At 44.0% G+C, this 26,588-nt stretch overlaps 1 protein-coding gene across 5 annotated transcripts in view; it reads right to left on the bottom strand.

The window, feature by feature from the left end:
• LOC119216159 (epidermal growth factor receptor substrate 15-like 1) overlaps positions 1 to 26,557 on the bottom strand; it is a 29,196-nt gene extending 2,639 nt beyond the window's left edge. Inside the window, exons 1-25 of one of the 5 annotated variants that reach the window (XM_062563553.1) lie at positions 26,127 to 26,557; positions 25,301 to 25,342; positions 25,130 to 25,219; positions 24,331 to 24,378; positions 24,036 to 24,131; positions 23,750 to 23,818; positions 23,273 to 23,398; positions 22,925 to 22,984; positions 22,588 to 22,830; positions 22,247 to 22,404; positions 21,346 to 21,502; positions 19,430 to 19,492; positions 18,653 to 18,738; positions 16,814 to 16,886; positions 16,572 to 16,733; positions 16,205 to 16,402; positions 15,608 to 15,787; positions 14,636 to 14,741; positions 14,413 to 14,463; positions 10,751 to 10,887; positions 9,162 to 9,225; positions 7,511 to 7,665; positions 7,286 to 7,379; positions 2,463 to 2,615; positions 467 to 483 (exon numbers count right to left, since the gene is read on the bottom strand). In XM_062563553.1, coding sequence (XP_062419537.1) covers positions 467 to 483; positions 2,463 to 2,615; positions 7,286 to 7,379; positions 7,511 to 7,665; positions 9,162 to 9,225; positions 10,751 to 10,887; positions 14,413 to 14,463; positions 14,636 to 14,741; positions 15,608 to 15,787; positions 16,205 to 16,402; positions 16,572 to 16,733; positions 16,814 to 16,886; positions 18,653 to 18,738; positions 19,430 to 19,492; positions 21,346 to 21,502; positions 22,247 to 22,404; positions 22,588 to 22,830; positions 22,925 to 22,984; positions 23,273 to 23,398; positions 23,750 to 23,818; positions 24,036 to 24,131; positions 24,331 to 24,378; positions 25,130 to 25,219; positions 25,301 to 25,342; positions 26,127 to 26,153 — 2,655 coding nt within the window. In that variant the 5' untranslated portion in view covers positions 26,154 to 26,557. Of the gene's footprint in view, positions 1 to 466; positions 484 to 2,415; positions 2,616 to 7,285; positions 7,380 to 7,510; positions 7,666 to 9,161; positions 9,226 to 10,750; positions 10,888 to 14,412; positions 14,464 to 14,635; positions 14,742 to 15,607; positions 15,788 to 16,204; positions 16,403 to 16,571; positions 16,734 to 16,813; positions 16,887 to 18,652; positions 18,739 to 19,429; positions 19,493 to 21,345; positions 21,503 to 22,246; positions 22,405 to 22,587; positions 22,831 to 22,924; positions 22,985 to 23,272; positions 23,399 to 23,749; positions 23,819 to 24,035; positions 24,132 to 24,330; positions 24,379 to 25,129; positions 25,220 to 25,300; positions 25,899 to 26,126 lie in introns of those variants that run through there. The other 4 variants (XM_062563554.1, XM_062563552.1, XM_062563550.1 and 1 more) reach the window with 4 other exon arrangements.
• Between the last annotated feature and the right edge of the window lie 31 nt (positions 26,558 to 26,588).

The raw sequence follows: 26,588 nt of genomic DNA, 5'->3' as shown, positions 1-26,588 counted from the left end.
AGGTGGTTTCTGATAAAAAGGCCGGCTTTAAACAGGAACAAGTGTGGATGTAGCCCTGAGTTTTATCGACTCATTGGTCACTTTAATAAGTTAAATTAACACCTGTTAAATATGAATGTGATTCAATACAGATGTGACTAATTTATTCATCTATTTAGTCTTTTCCTTTACATTCAACATTTATTTTGAGGAAACGTGGTTCTATTAGAACATTAGCAATCTCTAATAGAGAATGGGTGGCAGTAATGAGTCAGAGTGACCCAGCAGCCACTATGTAAAGCATTTTGCACTTCATAGTGTGCTTGTGTGCCAGGCATGGATTAAAGGGTTAATCAAGCATTTTTGCCTTCGTGCCCTGTGAGTGGTAAAAATGGAAAGAATCAGCTCCACAACAATTGTGATATCTACAGTGAAGTAACGTACATTGTTCGCAGAATGTTTGGTGTGTAGTTGCGTGTTCTCTTACCTTGACTTTGTCCGGTCCTGTCAGAGAGGTGGAGTACAGAACAGAGGTATTATAAACAAGGCATTCCTGCACTACATCACACAGACACTGTGAAGGGGTCACCTGCTCTGCTTCGCCTTAGTCCGCTGTCTTCAGCTGCTTTTCATATTGCAAGCTTCAGCCGACGTGCCAATTAGTGTTAATTGAAGTGAGCTACGATGCTATCGCGCTACTGAGATGGGGGTACACACTCGTTGACGAGTGTCACAGGTGAGACGAGGACTGAGGTGAAACGGAACGTGGGGTGAATCCCTTCACATGCTGGCAAACAAAAGCAGGAGCTCGAGGACAGGGCAGCTCAACAAGAGCATCAAACTAGAGGCTAGAATGCTAAAACGTCTGACCATTCAAGGATAAGCCTTGTTGACCTTTATTATGTCCTCAAAGCTATTTACATATACATAGGGCGAAGGTGGCGCATGGAGTAGTGTGATGCGCTGGGAGCCGCAAGGTTGGTGGAATCCCGAAGTGTCCCTGAGCAAGACACCTAACCCCTAATTAGTCCCCAGGCAAAATGTAAGCCATGGGTTAAAATGCAAGGCGCTTTGGATAAAAGCCTCAGCTAGAATACCACATCTCAGTGTTTTGGGAGTGTTAGAAGCCACAAGCTTTAAATAATCAAATATATGTTTGCAACACCTCAAAAGAGATGATTGTGTGGGGGTGGGCTCAAGGTTAGCAGCTTGAATGATTTAATAAATGCACAATAATAATAGTAAAGGCTTCAAGAAGCATAAACTGGTAACGCAGAATGTTTAAATGCAGAGGGCAAAGGGCATTTCTATGGGTTATTGTTACATTTACAGCCAGCAAAGTGGTACAGTGAAGCAGATCAAAGATGTGAGTAAGCTTCACAGTGCACTCTTAGGAGGTTCAGAGGGCTGATGTTCTATCAAGGACCATTTGCTTTTAAGGGAAAGTACGACTAGCGGTACCATTAAGAACCCGATTTATAAGCTTCCCTTCGTGGAATAAATGTGGTTATTAATATTATTTGGTTCCAGTAGGAACCAAAAACTTATTTTATGAGCACAAGCCCCAATTTTATTTCTAAGAGTGTGGTGGTGAGATAAAGCAAAGCGACTTAAGACATGCAGAACAAGAACAGACAGCAGAGTTAAATAGAACACAAACACACGCTCAGAGTTGAGTGGGGATACTGCTGTGTCTCAGGTGAATGGGCCTAAAAGTTGAATTGAGTCGCTGCAGTCAGACTGTGCATTATTAAGAATCAGGTTAGAGAAGCTAAAGCAGGGTGCCACTGTCCTGTTATCAAGTAATTTCATTGTTACGCTCATACAGATGTGTGAGCTGAGCTGTGTGAGTTCACTAAATGATATCATATTTGAGCTTGTTTTCTATCATTTAAGCAACATGATGCTGTAAAAAATATTAAATAATAGATTTTTATTGTAACAAGATGATTTGAAAAACACTAAATATTTAGAAATATTACGCTCCCTTTGCCGCGCAAATAAATGTGTGTTGTCTTCTACCAACAAGGTACCATTTATACATTGTATCAGCTTAGTATTAACATGCAGACTGTATCTGGATACATCGTTTTAACTTAAATTATATAAAACAGGAATCTTTTCTGGTTGACCCAGATAAATTAATAGTTGCAGCCTCCATCTCTATATCGGGCGATGGTCCTCTGCGTTTATGTGGTTATACACAAACTGTGATCAGATGTAAAACATACCTTTCTTAACGGATGGGAGACGAGGTAAAATCAGTGTTTGGACTCATACCCGGTAACACAAAGTCATGCAGCATGGGCTGAGATGCATTGTCACTCCTTCACGCCCTTTAAAAGTGACATGTGGACTGCGGAGTCCACTGGAATGGGAGTTTAGTGACTGTGCAGAGCAGCGTGACCTACAACAGTATCACCCATCTCAACTTACAGAACTGAAGTCTACAAAACCCGAGGCAGGCTCCTTAGGGTCTTTACTTGATGCCGAGGACGGGGCGAAGGGATCTTTGCCGCTGAACGGGTCTCCCGGGCCCTTTTTACTCTGAAAGGGGTCGACGGCGTCCCCACCAAATGGCTGGAAGGGGTCGCACGGTTTGGAGGGGTCCGCTGTGCTCACTGGTGTGCTTTTACCTGAAGACATAAGAGACAGGAGGTAAGCATCGTCCCAGGAAGAGACTTTAAGTGGGTGGTTTCTTTTTCAAACCTTACCGACAAATCCTTGCTGCATAAAACAGAAACTTGTTTATAGCACTCACAAAAAATAACTATTGAGAGTAAGAGCCGTTGTCAACGCGGACGTTTGTAAGCAGAGCTTTAAAGTGGGAGAGACAAGCCAACAGTGTGCAGGCCATCCCAGGCCCCTACGTGTTACAGCACAACATAGACCCATTATGAACAAACAAGAGGAACAACCAATCACAGCCCACAGATGGCTTTTTGTTTCCCCCGTTATTATCCTTCTACGCTACGTATGTAAAGGATACCTACAACATCACAATATCTACTGAGGCCAAGCATCTTGGACAAAAGGAGGAAGGGGCAGGGCTGGTGTTTTCTATGTTTCTACACCCAACATGTGAACTAAGGCCCTAGTGGGAAGAAGCACACAGGAAAGGTGCTTCTGGGATAGCAGAGGAACCATCCGTTTAGTGGCGAAGAAGACGTGCTGGGAGAAAAACGTAAATAGGTTATATCACGGGCTTCAGGTCTCACGTATCTCAAAAGGAAGAAAAGCAAGTAAAAGTGCATGTGTTCACGGATAGCTGGAAGATATAATGACTTAGCACTTTGGTGTGCACAAGTAGTTTTCGCCTCAGTGGACAATTCTGATATCGCATAATCTGATCACGCACACACATATATTTAGTTCCCAAGGCTGCGCCCCCGCCCTGCTTCCCTGCCGCTGTCACCTCAAAGATAGCTAGCAGCTTTAGAAAGCCACACGAGTTTCACCTCCACACGCGGCAAACCAAAGCTGTTTACATCCAACGCGGCGTCTTTCACGTGCGGCACTGACATCCTCCGCTGGGTAGGAAACAACACACAGCGATCAAAAGAGATACTCACAGCCCAACGGCTTCCTGGTTAAACACTTGGGCCCACATTACCAACTGTTGGTTCACCAGCTCGACACATTTCTGTTGTGTTGTTCATGTTCTCAGAGCACACATTCACATTCATGGTAATAGACCACGCTATAAATGCTATATGTACCTGTTGATATATTCCATATGTAGCAGTCTTCTATTTATACCTGTTCATATCTTCTTGCTGCACAGATTCAACTTTAGATTATCATCTACATTGAACCCCAAAATATTCATTTTACAATTTTATAGAGGGAAAAATCTGAAGGATTGGATGAATACAGTTAATGTTTTGTCCAAATGACTTTAACAAATAAAAAAGGGAAAAAGTATAGAGGTATACTCTTAATGGTTGGGATTATAAGGGTCCCATACAGACTTCTTGCTAAAGGGCTGAAGTTCGAAAGCGTAACCTTTGCAAAGGGTTCTATGTGGGACCACGGTTTCAATTAAGAACCCTTTTGATCCAAAGAGCACTTCGGTTCTGCATGGGTTATTGAAAGCATGATGTCAATAGAGAACGTCCACAATACAGACCACAACTCCACCAAAACTGTAGTGGTAAACCATGATTGTTGTGGGTTGTAACTTTGGAGTTCTAGATGAAACCCCTGGAATATAGGAGGGTTCTCTGCAGCCAGTAGCTAGATATCGACTAATGCATTACAGACTCTTACCGAGACCACGTGGTACTGAAGACTTGCCCCGCTGTGCCCGAAGTCTGAACAGTCAGGGACTTGCAAGAACAAATGATATCAAACGCTTTCTAGTCTAGTTTAGTTTATCAGACCTCTGGTTCAATCACAACATTATTGAGCTGTGATGGTATCCGTCATGGTACGTCGGTGTCCTTTATTGACAGAGGGTAGAAGCGGACCCTAGAAGAGGATCGTGGGAACGTTAAGAGCAAACCATGTTGCTTGTAAAGGTGTTAAAACCACAGCACCATGCACATTTAGCTGTTACCCAGAAGCGTTGGCCAATTGGGGTGAGCAGTTCATTTCACACCCTGCGCTGAGCAAAACTGCATGCCTGGCAATCAGTTTTTTCCTCTTTCGGTAAACTGCACACGCGCGCACATACAAACACACTTGAGAAACCACAAACGTGCTCCACCCTGTTGTAAAATAATCCACTGCATCAGTGGCATCAACGTTTAAAGGCCATCACAGGATTCTATGTGAATTTTAACAGCTGCTGGTTCTTCAATTTTGACTGACTGTTTATCAATTTATCGCTGCAGCCGTCACACAGTCAAACCGCTTCGAGTGATGGGAGAAAGTGACAGTGCATTCATATGTTTGTCCATGCGAGTAAAATAGAAGATGAAGCATATCAAGATACAGTTTGCATGTTAATACCAAGCTGAGACCAGGTATAAATGTTAGCCTGACATTCTAAGCGGTGCTTGGCGCGCACACACACACACACACACACACACACACACACACACACACACACACACACACACACACACACACACACACACACACACACACACACACACACACACACACACACACACACACACACACACACACACACACACACACACACACACACACACACACACACACACACACACACGAGAGAGAGAGAGGAAGCTAGTTTGGGTGTGTCTGCAAACAACAGGCCGGGTAAACCACATTATCACTCTTACAACATCACTTTTTATGTGTGCCTACACACAAACATCCGAACAATCATGAAATAAAAGGTCCATATGAAAACCCTTTGAAACAGGATCAAAGCGAACGTGAGCCTGACTGACAGCTGCAGGAGTTTAACTGTCAGCCACGCAGTAACAGACCTTCTTTGCCCCCTTCTACTACCAGACTCCGCTCAGCGTGCAGAGGTGGTGGAAAAGCAGCAAGCAGGGCACCAGTTCATGGAGGAGTGCATTCTGGGAATGTCCCGAGGTGCCGTGTTGTTCCAGGTGGACGTTTGGTCTAATTTTGAGGAAATTCCTTCATGGCAGCTCTGATACACCCCATAGGGACGTCAATAAATAAAAACTTCCAAACTCAAATTTTACTGCATATATAATGAAACTAGTGCATGGCAAGTTAACTCATTACTATCCCTTTAACACATTAATAAATTAACGCCACAATTATTTGATGACGCGCTAGCGCAATTTTTTTTAGACATTTTTACTTTGAAGTCCGTGGCCCTGTGACCTACAAACTCGCAGTGAGGGTGAAATATTAATGGGTGTTGGCTCGGGTGAGGCGTCCTCACGCATTTTTACCTAATGAGAGCATCGAGAGGGCGGGATGAACCCCAAGTAAGGTACGAACTATTATTGTGCATTTCATTTCTTTTTTATCTCTTCCAGATGGTGGAGTTAATAGAACCAAAGTTAATAATAACCACTACTCTGTTTTTAAATACACACAGGACGTGAGAACAAGTTGCTCATGAGTAACTCAGCCATGCCATTCTGCCCCCACCCGAATCCCCCTGGGTCCTAAGTCCCTCCACATCACACATCCACATCAATGCCCCAACATACATTTAAAACAAATACTCCTAGACAGAGACAGCTTATGCTGCTTCTTAATGAAAGAGCAATGTTTCTGCTGGTTCCTGTTGAAAAAAAAAAAAAGATTCATAAAACTTGCTCAAAAGGTGCCGATTACAATATAACCTGTTTTTCTGTAACAAACTAGATCAAACGTTAATGCCCTGGATGTTGCAAAAAAGTTTGCTTTTTTGTTGAAGTTGAGATTTACATATATTTTATATATATATATATATATATATATATATTTTAACTACTACTGGGTAGACTGAATACTGAGGTTAAAAAACACCTTTTTTAAAGAGTACAATACACTATTTTTAATGACCTATTTCATTTTGCAATTAAAACATAATTCATGCTGCCTGTAAACTAGCACTATTGTAATTTGTATACAGTGTCCTTCTATGGTGTGTATCATATGATATGTATGCACCTTGCTTTTCATTGAGGTAAATAAATAATGTATGCATCTAAAGATGAGAGGGAAAGGAATTGAAAAGATGCTGGTGAAATGCATCTAAAGCCACAAAACTCAGTATTCAGTGACACAGGATGGAAAAAGCATCAATAAGGCATGTCAGAGCGCAGTGTGTGACAGCAGTGTCTTCTGAACTCCTCTGTGCCCACACTCAGTCTTTCCTGTTTACACAGCAGAGCAGAGTTTCAAAAAAGAAAAAGAAACTGATTTTTTTTGTACTTTTCATCAGCGCCATACACAACATTAAAGGGTCCATTCAAAAAGGTCCTTTTTGCTGTGATCCAATTGTTGTTGTTTTTTAAATTTAGTCTGGCCTTTTGCATTTCAAACTTTTGAGGTAACATTTTATTTGCAGGATATCTGTTATATATTTTTGATTGCTGAAAAGAAACTAAATAAAAAGAGAAAAGTACTAATATCCTAGGCACCTATCAAAGGCACAATACAAATAATATATACACATGCTTTTTACACTAAATAAAGTTAAACATACAACACCGGAACAATGTATATTTTGCAAACACACACACAAAAACACTGGCACATTATTTTGCGTGACATCTAGAGCCAGATAAGCCGGAATCTTCAACTCCATGTGGCAAAATTTTGGCAGCCAATAACTTGAACATGTCTGTACGTCGACTGTTTAAAAAGTGGCAACGAGAAGAGGCAACTAAGCTAAACTCTCACCTGCCCTAGGGACACTCACCAGTGGGGGGTTTGGGCCTCGGGGGAACACTTTTCTTTGGTGGCAGAGCTGGTGTGTCGTTCTTCCTGCTGAACGGGTCGTCCACAAACGCCGACTGCAAAGAAAGAGTCAGCGGAACATTGTGTGGTTGATTGGCAGTCAGCTGAAATGTCAACGCCACAATCTGACAGTCGGGTACATAACGGCATCAGGAAACACTTCCACTAAAAAAATTCACTCTGGTACCTTCTGGTAGTCAGGCAGCCAGCTGGCCCTGCCTTCAAAAGGGTCTCGGGGTTTCGACATTAGGCTGAAGTCTGCGAATCCAGCAGAGCTGTTGCTGCTGCTGCTGCTGCTATTGAAGGAGCTGCTGCCGAACGGATCCAGGGTACCGAACAGGTCTGAGGAGAGCAACAACGCATTCACATTACAAGCACATCCTCACGCTAACGTCAAATGTTCAAGATGGTTGGGACCACCGCTCTTCTACTTTGACACGTTTGATACCAAAGCTGACTAATATACACGGAGGAGAAAAAGCATGGCAATCGCCTGGCAACGCACAAGCCGCAGCGAAGGTGGCCAAAGAGGGCGACCTGCTGCAAGGAGAGTGGCTTATGTATAGATACTGTACACTCAAAATACATTTGTTGTAGTAAATAAGTAGAGAGAAAGGATGGATTTTACGGCCGAGAGGTCACAGTGACCTTTGACCACCGGAATCTGATCAAGATACCCTTATCCTGAGCTATTGTTTTCACAAAAATGGACGGACCACGACCGACAACCCAAACAAATAATGCCTGATTTCGGTCAGTCGAGCCACCTCTCTGGTTCAAACTGAAATATCTCAACAATGACTGAATGATATGAACTTTGAGTAGATATTGATAGTTCCCAATCAATGAAACCTACTTGAGATTTGTGTCCGGGAATTATGTCCAAAATCTGCACACATTTTGGATCACCATTAAAATGAACGAGCAAATTGGCATGGTAACCCACAAATCTAGGCTGGTGAAAATGGTAAACATTAAACCTGCGAAACGTCAGTGTGTTGTCATTGAAATGGTGAGCATACTAGTATCAAGTGTTAGCATTTATATCTTACTTTAGCATTTAACAGAAGGTTTGTAATTATTCATTACAAGAACATTTTATGTATGGAAGATTTAAAAATCTGTTATGATGATGTTCTTAAGCAGCAACAGCCTGCTAACTGATTTTACTGAATAAGATTCTACGTTACAGTTTTGACCTTAATGACACAGAGTTCAGATCATTTGGACTAACCGGAGTCAGCGTGGATGCTACGTAACTGTAATATGGAGAGTCTGAGTCGGGAAGTGTGTAAGCAAACGTGACACCTTGCCTCTCCAGACGCCGTTCCAACAGGCAAACCAACACGGTAACCTCAGGCTGAGAAAACAAGGGCCCCGGTGTGGTGACAGGCTCCAATTTCCTCCAATCACCGAGGCATTATAGACGACCCACAACGTGCATGTGTTTGTACGGACTGCATTGATATCTTGGAGGAAATGAAAGATCCTGCTGAGGTGAACAAACAGCTGATGCACTGACTGACGTCAGATATTCATTCGTTCAAGAGTCACGCCACCACAAAACCAAACCAAGTCCCTGCCAGAGACAGAAGGATGCCGCAGAACTGACTCCAATCTAACCTCAGAATAGGGCTGGGAAACTCTTGAACCCAGATTCACCACGGCCACACTGACTTTAATACCTATCCATCATTAAGGCATTGTAGCAAATGCTGCAAATCAACGGGCAAGACTATTTTCTGGCAAGATTTCAATTAAAAAAAAAAAAAAAAAAAAAAAAAAAAAGTATGTCTACATTCATTGTAGATGTGAGGGAACACAGAAATAAACCATACCTGGTCCTTTGGGTTTTGGGTTGCTTGAAGGGAATGGGTCATTGCTTGTGAAGTGACTGGTTTGCTGCAGGAAGCATAAGAAGATTGACTACATTAATGAAAATGATTTTATACTGTTGAATGAATTAAACATGGACTGTAGTATTACTCTGTTCCAGTCTTCAGAGCACTGAAAGCGCTTTTACACTACATCTCTTCATTCACACATTCATGCATAGATGATCAGAGCGACAGGAGCAAAGTGCCTTGCCAAAGGACACACCAACATTCGAGAATGGAAACACCAAGCCTTTGATTGAAGCACTCCACTCAGCCACAATAAGCAATAACAACGCATCCATCCAAAGAAAAACGTCAACTCAGTGGGATTGCAAGTGATTCAAATAAGCCAACAATGAGCAGTCATCTGTAAATCTGTAGAGATTTAATATAATTATATGAATCTTGAACTTGTTAATGTAAAACATGCATACACAGCCATAGCTAAATCCCCCCCCCCCTGACTGGCAAATCTTCTTTGGAGATGGCCACAGAAGTTACCACATGTTACACAGTTATGTGTTGACAATAAAAATCTACCCTGACAACAAACCTTACATCACAAAGGAGGTGAAGAATTGTATCAACCACCTACAACTAAAACTCTACAAAAAGGAGTTGAATCAGAGGCAGAAAGAAGCTCGGGAATGCCGCCATAGGGAGGCAATAGAGCACAAGATCCAGGCCATGAACTCCACAAATATGAAAAACACATATATCGCTTACATGTGGTAGATGAACTGACTGAAGCAAATGTGACAGGCAATGACTTCTCTGCTGAATGCAACATGGTGCTCTATGGTATTGCTACTGATGATGTTGACAAATTAGAGATTTACCTTAAATCCATCTACAGTTTTTAGGCAAATCAATGTTCACAAGGTCACTACATCTGGTTGTAGGCCCACAGCTGGACGCCTAGTGGTTTGCATACACACAACAGAGTGGCACCGACGATGCAACCAACAGTACAATGCACCTAGTCACTAAACACCTGGAGAACCCGAGGGCCTATGCCAGACTATTGTTTGTAGATTTCAGTTCAGCCTTCAACACTCTGCAGCCTCATCTTCTCCTGAAAACATCACAGACGATGAATGTTAACCCCTTCATTCCTAAGAGGCATCAATCATTCCTCACGAACGATACCCAGTTGGTCAGGTCAAGGGTCAGGACCTAGTCTGAATCCTTGACCATCAACACTGGCGCGCCCCAAGGGTGCTGCAGTTCACCAATCCTGTTCACCCTGTACACTAATGAACGTATATGCAATGCTGCTAACAATTCCATAATAACGTTCTCTGATGATACAGAGCCATCCTGGAGATTATTTTTGTCCAGTGGTGCGACACATCCTCCTTTCTTATTCATTTATCTTACCTACACGCTACACTACGGGTGTGTTCCACGACGGGGCGTGTGAAACGGTATGATTGCTGGCGACAGCGTGTAGATGTACTGTATGTTTGCTGTATGTTATTGTTTGTATTTCTTAACAGCCGACACTTATTGTCTCCTTCGGGACACTCAACATCTCCCTGAACATGTACCTTGGAAGGCAATGTAGCACTTTTACTGAAGGGGTCGGGTGAGGAAAAGGGATCCATCTTTGTGGTCTTCTTGAAGAAGTCTTCTGACGTGGCCTTAAAGGGATCCGTCTCTTTGAACGGGTCTCCTCCAAAAGGATCTGCAGTGGGAAACAATAGACATCCCAGCTGTAGCGTTTCTTAAAACCTTTTGCTCCATAGACAGATCAGTTTTTCCTCACGCTTTGTGATAGTGCGAGGCCCGAGGAATACTCCCCATTGAGCGCAACCAATGAAATACCAGCTGTTAGTGCAGAGGCAAAATGTTCCTCTTTAACATTAAGCTTTAGGCCCGACCTTGTGATGAGCTCAGACAACACTTTGGATCATCTGTTAAGTTATTGTTAAGTCTGGAGTTTACGTTCACATATGGATGGCAGGAGATTTTTTTGAATGGGCCAATAAGAGGTCACCAATTAAAAACCCTCCGGCAGCACCGAATAACAAATAACTACAGATTTGATTCCAGCAAGAGCTCCAGCACATAATCTCCTCTTCTGCCCACAAAAAAAACAATGTCATGGCTCGGTTTGGAAATTTGACAATAAAAAAATATTTTTGTTGTTACCCCAAGTGGATAGAGTAAAACCTTTAGGAAAAGGATGTGTACTGTGGAGTAGTTTCACTTTTGTGTGAAAAGGGGAGATTTCCATCGCTGAGCTTGTGTGATCCACTGAGCAGAGAAGTGAAACTCCACAATATCGCTGAAGGGGGAAGTGGGCCACAAGGCACGGTTGCACACGCTGGCTTTTCACATAAGTGGAGGGATGTTTGCCAAAGCCAAAGCTCGTGCACGTTACAAACATGACAGAAATGATTACATGTATTTTCAAAGGTCAGGGGAGAATATCGCACAGGTGCTTTAATAAGTCAGCTTTTTGCACCACTATTGGATTATACGTACACTCACCGGCCACTTTATTAGGTACCCCCTGCTAGTAACGGGTTGGACCCCCTTTTGCCTTCAGAACTGCCTCAATTCTTCGTGGCATAGATTCAACAAGGTGCTGGAAGCATTCCTCAGGGAGTTTGGTCCATATTGACATGATGGCATCACACAGTTGCCGCAGATTTGTCGGCTGCACATCCATGATGCGAATCTCCCGTTCCACCACATCCCAAAGATGCTCTATTGGATTGAGATCTGGTGATTGTGGAGGCCATTTGAGTACAGCGAACTCATTGTCATGTTCAAGAAACCAGTCTGAGATGATTCCAGCTTTATGACATGGCGCTTTATCCTGCTGAAAGTAGCCATCAGAAGTTGGGTACATTGTGGTCATAAAGGGATGGACATGGTCAGCAACAATACTCAGGTAGGCTGTGGCGTTGCAACGATGCTCAATTGGTACCAAGGGGCCCAAAGAGTGCCAAGGAAATATTCCCCACACCATGATACCACCTCCACCAGCCTGAACCGTTGATACAAGGCAGGATGGATCCATGCTTTCATGTTGCAGACGCCAAATTCTGACCCTACCATCCGAATGTCGCAGCAGAAATCGAGACTCATCAGACCAGGCAACGTTTTTCCAATCTTCTATTGTCCAATTTCGATGAGCTTGTGCAAATTGTAGCCTCAGTTTCCTGTTCTTAGCTGAAAGGAGTGGCACCCGGTGTGGTCTTCTGCTGCTGTAGCCCATCTGCCTCAAAGTTCGATGTACTGTGCGTTCAGAGATGCTCTTATGCCCACCTTGGTTGTAACGGGTGGTTATTTGAGTCACTGTTGCCCTTCTATCAGCTCGAACCAGTCTGGCCATTCTCCTCTGACCTCTGGCATCAACAAGGCATTTCCGCCCACAGAACTGCCGCTCACTGGATGTTTTTTCTTTTTCGGACCATTCTCTGTAAACCCTAGAGATGGTTGTGCGTGAAAATCCCAGTAGATTAGCAGTTTCTGAAATACTCAGACCAGCCCTTCTGGCACCAACAATCATGCCACGTTCAAAGTCACTCAAATCACCTTTCTTCCCCATACTGATGCTCGGTTTGAACTGCAGGAGATTGTCTTGACAATGTCTACATGCCTAAATGCACTGAGTTGCCGCCATGTGATTGGCTGCTTAGAAATTAAGTGTTAACAAGCAGTTGGACAGGTGTACCTAATAAAGTGGCCGGTGAGTGTATATATATATATATATATATACACCGGCCACTTTATTAGGTACCCCATGCTAGTAACGGGTTGGACCCCCTTTTGCCTTCCGAACTGCCTCAATTCTTCGTGGCATAGATTCAACAAGGTGCTGGAAGCATTCCTCAGGGAGTTTGGTCCATATTGACATGATGGCATCACACAGTTGCCGCAGATTTGTCGGCTGCACATCCATGATGCGAATCTCCCGTTCCACCACATCCCAAAGATGCTCTATTGGATTGAGATCTGGTGATTGTGGAGGCCATTTGAGTACAGCGAACTCATTGTCATGTTCAAGAAAGCAGTCTGAGATGATTCCAGCTTTATGACATGGCGCATTATCCTGCTGAAAGTAGCCATCAGAAGTTGGGTACATTGTGGTCATAAAGGGATGGACATGGTCAGCAACAATACTCAGGTAGGCTGTGGCGTTGCAACGATGCTCAATTGGTACCAAGGGGCCCAAAGAGTGCCAAGAAAATATTCCCCACACCATGACACCACCACCACCAGCCTGAACCGTTGATACAAGGCAGGATGGATCCATGCTTTCATGTTGTAGACGCCAAATTCTGACCCTACCATCCGAATGTCGCAGCATAAATCGAGACTCATCAGACCAGGCAACGTTTTTCCAATCTTCTATTGTCCAATTTCGATGAGCTTGTGTAAATTGTAGCCTCAGTTTCCTGTTCTTAGCTGAAAGGAGTGGCACCCGGTGTGGTCTTCTGCTGCTGTAGCCCATCTGCCTCAAAGTTCGACGTACTGTGCGTTCAGAGATGCTCTTATGCCCACCTTGGTTGTAACGGGTGGTTATTTGAGTCACTGTTGCCCTTCTATCAGCTCGAACCAGTCTGGCCATTCTCCTCTGACCTCTGGCATCAACAAGGCATTTCCGCCCACAGAACTGCCGCTCACTGGATGTTTTTTCTTTTTCGGACCATTCTCTGTAAACCCTAGAGATGGTTGTGCGTGAAAATCCCAGTAGATTAGCAGTTTCTGAAATACTCAGACCAGCCCTTCTGGCACCAACAATCATGCCACGTTCAAAGTCACTCAAATCACCTTTCTTCCCCATACTGATGCTCGGTTTGAACTGCAGGAGATTGTCTTGACAATGTCTACATGCCTAAATGCACTGAGTTGCCGCCATGTGATTGGCTGCTTAGAAATTAAGTGTTAACGAGCAGTTGGACAGGTGTACCTAATAAAGTGGCCGGTGAGTGTATATACATAAGTCATTAGAAAGTATAAGTTTAGCGCTTGGATAATAGTCAAAGTCAAAGTAGTGTATGAAGAGATAGAGCAGACAAACTATGTATAAATCCAGGGACACTAAATAATGATCTGATAAATACTAATAACAAACATATTAGGCAAAGAACAAGGGAGTCAAAACTCTTAATGTTCTGTAAATGTGCTACAACATAATCTCAACTCTAGCTTTATGAATGCTGCTGCGTGCCCCCCTCCCATTTGGAGTAAGTACCTGTTGATGTTGGTGGCTGCTTTGCAAAAGGGTCATGTTGGAAAGGGTCTCCTGTAGGAGAGGAAAACACACAGGACAGAGTTACAGAGCATCTCAAGCTAAAAAAACAACACAAACTGCCTGGAGCAAAAAGACGGCTGACGGTACGGAGCCGTAACCACAGGGACGAAAGGGAGCAGGGTGAAGGATGGGAAGAGAGCAAGGCTCTGTGGGGAATGGTCACCTTTGAAGGGGTCTGTTTTGAAGGGGTCCTCAGAGTGGAAGGGGTCAGTGTGGAGCTCCTGAGGCTGGCTGTTGAACACAGGCGCCTTCACTTTGAATGGATCCTCCTGTGGTGAGGAGGAAATACTTTACAGTCTCAAACACAAAGCATCAGTCAGTCATGATCACATTGGGACATCAACCAACAGAGCAGCCGTCCATTTCGCGCCTCTCTGCTCATCACCACGCACATGTGCAGCATTAAGAGGCGGTTTGGCCTTTCAAGGAGCAGTGCTTCTCACAGCCTCTACCCTCTAAGGGTATCCAGTAATCCTGATCCGTAACTTTTCATCAGGTGACCGATCCACCGCCGCGCCTTGACTGTGCCGACGGACTTCTGTTCACACACTAAGTCCACCCAAAGTTGTAATAAAACACAATTATCCCCAAACAATTTCCCACCCTGAGCCCGATCCTGACGTCGATCCAAGCTGAGGTTATTGTGTTATCAAAAGTAAAGGGACTAGAGAGGTCTAATGATGACAGCCGAGGTTGAGTGAAGACACGGTTGAAATGCCAGAAGAGATGTGGACTTGCTGACTGCTGCTAAGCACCAGTCTAGATGATGATGAGCCTTTCTTGAGCTACGGTCTAAAATGTGTTTCAAACAATTACCAGATAAAAGGTTTGTATAGTTCCTTTCCCTTTTTGATTAAGCTCTTCATGGTGCTGTAAACTGTAATGATGTTCGGGTTATGGATCAGCTATGTCCCTTAACATCACCAGACAGACGGCATGCTTGAATAATTGGATATCCATCTTCTACAACGACAAAAATCCTCCTTGCTATTTTGAACTCATATGATATATGCAATATCTTGTTGACTGACATTTTATGACTACTTCAATACGCGCCAGCATCACCACATACACAACTTTCTTCACAGGCCCTTTTGTGCAGTGCTGAGGGTGGAGCTCTGCTGGAGGTCCTAACCTTTGCTGCTCTCACCATGGCGGGGAACCCCCCGTTCTCTCTGTCGCTGAAGCCCTCGCTCATGTCAGCCAGGTTGGTCATGCTGCCTCCGTGGGTTCCGTTCAAAGTGCTGTTGTACTGCTCGATGCTTTTGGACACTTCCTGTTGGCTGTCCTGAATCTGGGACAATTTGCTCCGAGCCTGCAGGGGACGGACACGCACATAGCTGAGTGACAGTCGGACGCTTGGATACCACGCTGCATGCACTTTTGGTGTGGGCCGCCTGCTGAAGTTTAACTTGTCATTTCAGCTGAATTACAACATCAAAAAAAGACAACCAGCACATACTGGTTGAAAGGTGCAGTCGGAGTACAACCTTAATGCGCTACATATGATGTGCTGTGAATTTAGTCCATCAATTATTGGTCATGTATGCGAGTACAACTGGTAAAAAAGGATACCAGCATAAAACTGAAAAAGTGATTGCTGACCTCTCTTTGTAGGTAGGGAGCAGCAGCACAGTACAGATAAGCTGAGGGTTAATTAAACTCTAAGTACTGAATTACACAGTGCAACGATGCCCCCTGCTGACAATTCTCACACACACAGGTTTCCTACCTGGTTGATCTCGTCCTGTGTTGCCTTCAGGGACTTGATGATGGTCTCCAGTTGGATCTTGCCCGCGGCCAGGCTCTGCTCTAGCTGGTTCTCCTCCTGCTGCAGCCGGCCCAGGTCGGCCTTGGCCCGGCTCAGCTCCTCCTCCTGGCTCTGCAGGTCCGTCTCCTGACAATGTATCTGACTCTGGAGGGTGGATATCTGGAGGCGGAGGAGAGCGGAATCAACGAGTGACAGATGCCCAAAACCGCTTGTACCCTGCTGCCATCATGGGACAAACGACTGGAAACTTCTGCCTCGATTTAAGTTACTCCCAAATAAGCATGTTCTTTGTCCCCTCTGTCCTTTTTACGTTTGGGCCTGCACCCACCATCTGAGACTCCTCCTGACACTTTATCTGGACTTCGTTCAGCATGTCCTCCAGCTTGTGTTTCTGCTGGTCCATCTCCTCCAGGCGGTCCTGGGCATCTTGTTTCTGAGCCTCCAGCTCCTGCAGGCTGGCCGTCTCTCTGTCTAAGTCATTCTGCATCTCCTGAGGAGACAAAAGGGACAAGAAACCTGTGAAGGACAAACACGTTCCGAAGCGAAGTATAATGAGCAAGCTGCCCTCACCTGCACCTCTGCACTCTTGTGTCTGATGGCCTCCTCTGTATCCCGGATGTCTTGCTCCAGAGTATACTTCTCCCTGACACACACACACACACACATTAGAAAAGAGAGAAGAATCATGAAGAACCAGACCACTGCTGTGAACACGTGGACATTGTGAGATTTTGGATTTGATGAAACCTGTCGTCACTCAATATTTGTGTTTATAAAGATAATCTTTTTAAATTTATGAAATTGATCATTTCTAATTGCTATTTTAAAAGGTGCATTTCCACAATTTGAGATTCGATTGCGATCGACTATGTTGGTCGAATAGAAGAAAACATTTTAAAACTTGAACCGGTCAAAAGTATGTGTATATTTTCATTGTTTTTGAAATTGATTTGCCAACTAAGATTTTTATCCTGCTGGTGCAAACGAACAAATGTGAATCCCTCCACGCGGGTAAAAAATAAGGAGGCAAAGCCTGTGCTCCTTCTGTGTGTGTGTGTGTGTGGGGCACAGTAGGTTAGACAAAAGGGCAGCCCAGCAGCCAGGTGTTTACCTGAGAGTATTCCACTGGGTAAAGGCAAGAGTGCTGACGCAGCATGGAGAATAAGTGGTGGACAAACAAAAGGTCGATAAAATACACATATCAAAAGAAGAGTGGTCGGTTTGCTGGATGGATGGACGGATGAATGAAGAGCAATAAAATGAGACCAAGCCAAACATGAGCGATGAAGCTCATACATATGCAATATGACTTAAAATGTACATTCCATTAGTTTTAGTTTTTTGTTTTAATTAGTGATGCTCCACATGCTATTTAAATTATTTGCACTACTGGCATCTAAAGAAAGTAAATTAATATTAAACAGATGTGTTAAGTAAAAATGAGGTTCAGCCCTACGTGCCATTTGGAAGGAGGAGCCTTCACATGATCTAAATCTCAAAATGGCAAAGCCAAAACAAAGCCAAAATGGGGAAAAAGTGACACTAAATGAAATCTTTAAAGAAAACAAAAGCTGCCATTTTAATATTTTAACCTACATGAAGACAAGAATATGCAGCGTAGCTGCTGTTGGAGCAGCACTGTACTAAAGGCACCTTGATTGACCCAATAACATGTCAGCAGAGTAGAATTATGGGACGCACTTGGCGAACATTAGGTAATGGGCCACATACTTTGATCAAGTGGGCCAGACAAGTAAAATCATACGCGATGGTCCACCCGAGGGGGGCACTGTCATGTTCAAGCAAGCGCTGCTGCCTGGACAGACGCGGTCATCAGAAAGTGGCTGGCCTCCCCCAGTGGGCCTGATCCGGCCGTGTATGACACCCCAAAGGATTATGTGTGTTAATAAAATGTTTAAAAGACACAATTTTATCAGAGATTCTGAGAGATTGAAAGGAGCACTTCTGTTTTCTGTCGTCATGTAAAACAAACTGGACTGTAGTTTTAAGGCATTTAATGCTCTGAATAAAAAAAAATTATTTAAACATTTCATTTGGGCTTTTGAAAAGACATGACAGAAGATTCAGGGCGATTCAGTAGCCGAGGATCGCACTGTTGTATCTCATTATGACTACGGACAAATGTAGGAGGCGCAGGGATGCAATTGAAGGGAAAGCTCATGTTAGACTAGAACAGAGAACTTTGTCATATCAAAAACTCAAACTAGTAAATGTCTAGGCATTTACCATTTGATAAAAACACACAAGGCCTACACTGTTGCCATGGTTACTTCATTCATTGATGGCGAAATGGTGTCCTTCAAAATAAAAGTTATGCTGAAAAGTAAGTGCTACTTAAATGCTTAAAATAAAAGTAGTTTCCTGGTGTATCAGCCATTCATTTGTTACCTCTGCAGCTGCGCAATCTCCTGGCTGATGTCATCCAGCTCCTTGATGCCAGTGAACTCCCCTGAACCGACTGAACTCGAGCTGTCCTGGAGAGGGATGTAGACAGCGAGTGGTTGGCAAAGTGACTGTTATCTTGGTGGGAGAAGTGAAGTGGGATAAAGAAACTGAGCCATGGCGGGAACAAGGCCAAAGGCAAAGAGGAGGAAGAGCAGGAGAAGAGAGAAGAGGGGAGAAACCAGTGCTTGACAAGAGGAGCAGCACATGAGGTCATGTCAGTGAGGGGGGGGTGGGGTCGTCACCAACATGTGGAAGAGGTGGGGGGAGGATCTCAATCTTCCCTTGATCGGTCAACAGGGAGAGACAATGTCACTGCACTGGAATGGAGAGGAAAGTCAAATGCTTTCCTGTAACTGTGAGAGCATTCACAGTTGACTACACTGCAGGTCCATGTTACCTACCCACAACTTCAACATTATGGCCTGAGAGAGGAGGAAGAAGGGGCTGTTAGACACAACAGCAGTAACAAACAAGAAGAGTGAAGCCTACATATTTTTGATACAGTTTCCCCTTTAGTGTTAATCCGGTTGTGTTGAACTACAACGCAGAATCTAAATGGATCTTTGGATTTGGATTGAAAGTGATGCAACTGCTCAGTCACGCTTGAAAAAGTGAAAAGGGCAAGAAGAAAACATTGCATCTTTACGTTCACATGTCTCTGTGGGTCACATTTTAAAGTCAGTAGAAGTGTGATGGGGGAGAGGAGAAGTATTGACTCACCCGTCTCATCTCAGACAAAGCCGCCATCTCCGATCCCACTGGGGTCATGTATCCTGACATACTCTGCAGACATAGAGAAATGACCTAGTCAGTGACATATAGTAGTATGTGACCTCTGCAGACATGGAAAAAACAATGATGCGCATGTTATATGTGACCTCTGCAGACAACAATAATGTGCATGTTATATGTGACCTCTGCAGACATGGAGACAACAATGATGCGCATGTTATATGTGACCTCTGCAGACAAGGAGACAACAATGATGTGCATGTTATATGTGACCTCTGCAGACAAGGAGACAACAATGATGTGCATGTTATACGTGACCTCTGCAGACAAGGAGACAACAATGATGTGCATGTTATATGTGACCTCTGCAGATATGGAGACAACAATGATGTGCATGTTATATGTGACCTCTGCAGATATGGAGACAACAATGATGTGCATGTTATATGTGACCTCTGCAGACAAGGAGACAACAAACATGTGCATGTTATATGTGACTAAGAGCAACAGCCCTACAATCACAGTGATCGTACACACTCTCCGGTGTTTCCCTTACCAATGTAACAGGGGGACAGCCCCTTCCTGAAAAAGTGTGGAACCTTTTTTTTCCCCCCACACACGGCAGTGCCATACTGAGCAAAGAGCACAAATGGACCCCCTTCCCCACCTGCTCCCCCCAGCTTTTTTGTTATTTAGCATATCAAGCTTCACAGGAAATACAAATTAGAGGGCTGGGACAAGGACGTCCCACTCCGGAACTTGACTCTACACCAGTGGTTCTCAACTTGTCTGGCTCCGGGACCCACCTTTACACCTTAATGACGAGCCGCGACCCAATTAGATCGGTCAACGGGGGGTGAGGGGGGGGGGGGGGGGGTGCTTCCGCGTTCTAATTGTCGCGCTGACTGAAAACATGCATTAGAGAAAGTCCCTTCAAAATAAAATCCCAGGATGAATTTTTTTTTTTCAACTTTTTTTTTTCCATGCAATGGCCCGCGACCCACTACAAACGGTTGAGAAACACTGCTCTAGCCCCCACCGGTACGCCGGGTTATTACTTAGAAAAGGTTCCATAAGAAGATATCTGTTGAGTCTAGGGCTTTCCACGAATATTCAAAATTCTAATATATATTCGAATAGTTGTTAAAAACTGAATTTCGAATGTGAAAATTAACATTCCAATGTAAAAAAATATTTTTTTTAAACACACACAACAGCGGCTGCTTTGCGGGTGGCAGGATGCTGTACTGCCCTTATATTGCATGAATAAAATAAGACGTTTCATGCCAAAGAAAAGTTCCATGTTTACCACAGCACCGCTCACTCGGAGCGTTCAATGTCGGTTCTATACTATAAACTTCAATTAATATTAATAATATTTGTTTCAATCACTGAATGAAGCCTGCCATATTTGATACAAGAATTGCAACCTTCAATTGCTCGCACAAAACTCTTGATCAGCACTCGGCATTTGTTTATTGTTGTCGTTCAGTTAAACCGCTCTGAGCAGATAGCGCTTTGAGCGATATGAATGTCATTTTTTGGCAATTTTGAGAGCCCTGAGTCTGGCTTTATTTCAGCCATCATCACAATAGGGTGATGGTGCATGACTAGAGTGATCCATTTTGATCCATTCCAGTCTATCATGTAAGAGTGTAATTACATATACAGTACAAACATAACAGAACTCATTTAGAGAGCTGTGGAGATATGAGAGAAATGACTCAAGAATAAATACCATAAAGCAGTGTTTATATCAGGGGCTACCCCTTTCTTTTTGTTTCCTTTTCTCGTGCACGCCACTCTCAGCAGCAGACAGACTTAACTTGGGGCTGAACTGTGTGTGCGTGTGCGTGTGCGTGTGTGTGTGTGTGTGTGTGTGTGTGTGTGTGTGTGGGACCCACAGGTACAGGAGTGCCTCTTTCTGAGGGGGGGATCATGTCGGCAGTCAGAGCCTGTGGGGGGTCGACGCCCTTGCTGACTTTCTGCTGGATGAGATACATGGCAAGGGCAAACTGCTCCCGGGTCAGCTTGCCTATCTGCCTGGTGTCTGCCAGAGCCCTACAGGGAGGAGCACACATACAGAAGATGTGCTTTGGGTTAACCCTGTTACACAGAGCACAGCAAAAAAAAGCCCACCTCAAGAAATCATTAGCAAGGAATCAAACATATAAAACATCTTTACCAAAACTCTTTGAATAAAGCAATCAAACCTGATCCTCTTCAGCCTAGCTTGCTTATTCAGAGTCAAAAAGGCTCATATATTGGTCTTGTTGCATTTCCTCACTTTGCTCACAGTAATGTGTTGTCTAAAAAACATCTGTTAATGATCAGAGCACCAGACGCACAGTTCTCCGGAGCTACACACGAACAATCCGGACAGGCTGAACACAAAACCCAGCTGACCCTGGCCTCTGTCATTTGAACCAGCGCAGTTGGTCAGCAGACACATTTCCATTAAGTCCTTGGAAAGCTGATAGCCATGCTCAGGAAGTGTGACACCTGTCATAAACTGACAGGATGTTCGATTTGAACATAGACCTGTTATGGATAGTTCTTTTGGCACACAGGATTGATATCCAACAGTAAATGGCTGTTCTTTGTGAAGCATTTGTTACAGTCTTAAATATAATTGTACCACTTTCCAAACTGGCAACTCTATCAATGGCTTTTTATTTAGGATCAAGTTTTTGGACCTATTTTAGGCAAACTGTTGGGTTGCCAGATTGTGAAATTCCCCCTGCCTGTTGAGACCAAATGGTCGCTTGCTTAACTTGCAGTAATGGAACATGAGACTGAGCCTACCATATGTGGGCCAGGGCATTCTGAGACAGTCCCGAATGCATGAAGATATCCTTCACTTCATTTCCGCTGACAAAACCGTCCAGATCAGCGTCTGTCTTCAGGAAGATATCGTCATAGCGGCCGCGGTCTGACACTGGGACCACCCAATTCAACGAATGCTGAGACAGAGACGGAGGGATGCATTTGGTGAAGGCGTTCTACAAAAGGTTACTTCTACACAGATCTGTTACCAGTCTGTATGGTTGTTCACAGGAGATCATTGTTACAACTTAAGAGTCATAAGAGAGACATACATGAGCTTAGAATTGTGTTTTTACTGATGTGGGAGTATTGGTAATTACCTGTCCAGACTTGAGGGAGTGTTTGGGCGACAGGCTGCCGGTGCTGTTAAGGGAGTTCATGCTGCCGTGGGAGGGTGTGGAGCGTAGAGAGTCTTTCGCAGGTGGGGGACTTGCAGGCAGCCCGGGCATTGAGCCGGCCACCGAGCCCAGACTCTTCTTCCTCTTTGACAGAGGGATGAGGGCAGAGGGCAGGAGGGCGGGAACGGGCTCCTTCTCTAGGGCCCGGTAGACCAGGTGCATGGCCTAGGGAAGCACACGCTGCTGTTAATGCATACTCACTGGACCAGTGTGAACATTTTGTATATTCTCAGGCGTTAGAGAACCAAAAAGAGCTCACCACTGCAAACTCATCCCTGTCCAGATGGCCATCTTTATCAATGTCACTCAGGTCCCAAACCTGACAGCAAGAAACACACACAAGGCCAGGCAGAGAAATTAAGAGCAGGGACTAAACTAGCAGAGATTGTATGTTGTTACCACAAAGCTGCTTTGAAACGGTTTCACCTGCAGAACACATCTCTGGCTCGAGTAGTTTGATCTTTAGTCGAGAAACCAACGTGCCTATTTTAAAATCTAACAAAAGCTACCAGTATTGAACTTTGTATCTTTACGATTGAAATGCAATGATTCTAAGTTGCTTTGGATAAAAGCGTCAGCTAAATGACATTTAATGTAAAGTCCATACCTTCCCGAGGATATCCAGGGGTAACTTGGAGTTGATGAGCACTGGTTTGACCTTCTCCCCCGACAGCAAGCCGTTGACTGGGGCCAAACTCTCAAAGATCCCATCAAATTTACTCTTCTCCTCGTGCTGCAACGGAGAAGACGCGGCAGTTTTGTAGAAAGATAGATTCAAACATCGTTAGACTTACTGAGCTGTTCTTTGGACCTGATGGAAGAGTTCAAACTAATTCACAAAACGAATGGTTTCCTAAACTGCCACATTGAACAATCCTCGAGGCACGATCAGGGTTTCAATTAAAAACATTTCATGAACATTTAACAGTGTAATCAACAAACTCAGAAAACAGAGTTTGTGTATTCATATTTTTTATAATTATTAAATAAAATTTGTTGTAAAATGGTCCTTTGTCTTCAATGAGCCTAAAGACTGCTTTATCCTGCTGTGTGTGTGTGAGTGTGTGTGTGTTTATAAACACACCCTAACAGCCCAGTGTAAGTCGCCGGAGGCGGATGCTGTGCTGCTTAGAGATGGACTGCTGCTGTCCTTCTGAAATCAACAAATACAGAACTGTCACATGATTCAAAACACTGGTAAAAACACACATCCTTTTTTTTCTCATAATAAGCTTTTCTAGTACAGAGCTGAATAACATGGTAATATAACATAAAAGTAGTTGTAGAGAAGCACTATAAAGAATATCTCCAGCCCTGTTATCAATTCCATGTTAAATGGACTTGAGCTGTCATGATAACATCATACTCACAAACTTGGGAGGAGGGATTGTGAGGTTGAGACTGGACAGACTAACTTCCTGACCGTTCTGGGCACAAGCCACCAGCCGCAGAGCTACGTGAAAGCCCTGAGAAGGAAAACACACAGCAGAAGCCTTCAAGTCCTTCTCTTGTTTTTATTTGAACACTTTAGGAGCATTATTAAAACTGGGGTTATTTTAGTTATCAACTTGAGAATTTGTCATTAAGTATTTCTGCATAATTGCGTCCACAGTAAGATTCTCTTCTCTTTGAGAAGTACACAGAGTACATTAAAGACTTCCCTACCTGTTTGTCCAGATAGCCTTTACCATCAGGATCGGCCAAATCCCAGATCTGAAACACAAGGACAAACACAGAGCATTAAAGACTAAACGAGACCCTAACGAAGGGCTCCTGTGTTTATTTATTAAGTGTTTTTATATCAAACTGCCATTCTTTCATTTTCCCATTAAGCATCATTAAGTCAGGAAACTCAGGGGAGGGTTCATGAAGTGTGGACGGATGAAGCTACAGCAGCTTCACAGCACTGTACGGACTCATCGGTTATGACGCCATCAAAGAGAACCCCATTCGACTTGGGGAACATTCATAAACAGTCCCGTCAGCAGATGAGGGTTGAGGACGCGATCCAGACTTTTTTTTTAAAAAGCTGCCTTTAGGTCAGGGGACGAAGAAGCATATGTCATCAGGACGTCATATGTCAACATGGAGGAGAGACTGTAGGGAGACCTCTACACCAACATTAGCATGTTGAAGGCTCTGAAGACAGCATTTACACAGAGATCATGTCTTCGGACTGTGGGAGTAGGACAAAGAACCAGGAAGGACCCACACTGACATTAAGCACAAGGCGGTCCTCTTTACGGGTCAGCAGGAGAAGAAGATAACGGCCCATTGATATGCCAATACACCGAGAGGTTTAAAATAGACCGTTATGACCACAGGCCAGAGGTGGACCTTCAGTTCAAGATCCACAAACTGATGCACAAAACAAACGCACCTCTTGCGTTCTCTGTGACGTAACGAACCATCATCAGCAACTAGAGAAATAAAACAGTGTGGCTTGAGCCACTAAGTGACCGACCTTCCCCAACGTGGCGTCAAGGAGTCCAGACTTCTTTAAGAACAGGGCAGCCTCCGTTGGGCCCACCCTGCCTGTGTTCCCAGGGTCCACCTGGAAAAAACACACGTTTGAGTCTATTAGAATGTTTTCATGCTTCCGTGTCGTACCCAACAGTAACAATAAGAAACGTACCTGTCTGTAATAGCTCTCGTATACGGGGTTCCCACTCGACAACTGTGAAGAGAGGAAGTCATTGCGCTGTAAACCCATTCCTTCTAGAATGTTAGCTTTAAAAAACTGCCTCATTCCCCCAAAAACGCTCTGTGTGAATTGCACTGATTCAAACGTCTAGATGACGTAAACTAAACCGGACGTTGCCGTTCTTATTCAAACATGCAATATGTTATTTAACGCTAATGTTGGGTTTGCTGAAGGGCAACTAATGAGAAGGCATCACAACCCAACTGCATTAACGTGTTGCGGGACTAAGAGAAGCGCTATCGTGGGATGCCTTGAGCCTGAACATTAACATGGAGACTGGAACAGCGGCATTAATAGAGGCTTAACTCGGGTTAGCCTTCGGTATAGCCTGCATGTAAGAAGCTCATGAGCGTGTTTATCTCCATCCCCTCACTGCTGGGCACCAAGGCTAAGCTAGGCTAGCTCAGGCTTTGCTACATCAAATTTCTAGTGCGTTTTTAATTAAGTATACGCGCACGTGACAGCATGTTTAACGGCATAACGGGTGAGCTAATTGCGTGTTACGCCTCATGTAACGTTGCATAGCTACACGGCTAGCTTTCCTCCAGCTGAGGCTAACGAGCCGCTACCTAACGGTCCTGCAAATAGGCCTTACTCGACCGGCTGACAGCCTTATTTACAACTGCATGTCAAAGCGACCTCGTGGTTTGTTTGAACTGATGTTAAAATACAAATTAAAGCACGAGTCACACCACACCGTGCTAACAAGCGGTTTAGCTTAGCAGAAGTGTGCAATCTTTAATCGCTGCATCTTTACCTGGGAGAGAGATGTGAGAGCTGCCATCTTCCCGGTTGCTGCGGGAACGCGCTCTCTCTCTCTCTCCCTCCCACCCGGGCAACACTCCCCTTAGCGGGCAGCACCATGCCTCACACCCCGGGAACACACCGATGCTCAAACTCATTTTACGTCGCCTGGGTTGTTGAGCAAAATTGGGATTTCTTCAATCAAACATTTATCTGCTGGGTTTCCTTCAGGGCAAGCTGGACCAACCAGACATGGTGGCATGAAAACATTCAGTGACAGCTTAATTTGTTTTATATTTAATTATGTTCATCTGTAGAATCATAAATCGCTTAATTTTAAATATTAGTCATTATAACAAATAAATAGTTGTGTGACTTTTGGAATAACGATAATTTGTAGAATTCACCCAAAATAAATTGAGATCCTGGATTTGACTGTTCACATGTCTGATGATACAAATGCAAACTAATACAC

The sequence above is a fragment of the Pungitius pungitius genome, chromosome 7, assembly GCF_949316345.1.
Source record: "Pungitius pungitius chromosome 7, fPunPun2.1, whole genome shotgun sequence".
In the NCBI taxonomy this organism is placed as follows: domain Eukaryota; kingdom Metazoa; phylum Chordata; class Actinopteri; order Perciformes; family Gasterosteidae; genus Pungitius; species Pungitius pungitius.
This window is presented reverse-complemented; position numbering and strand designations above follow the sequence as displayed.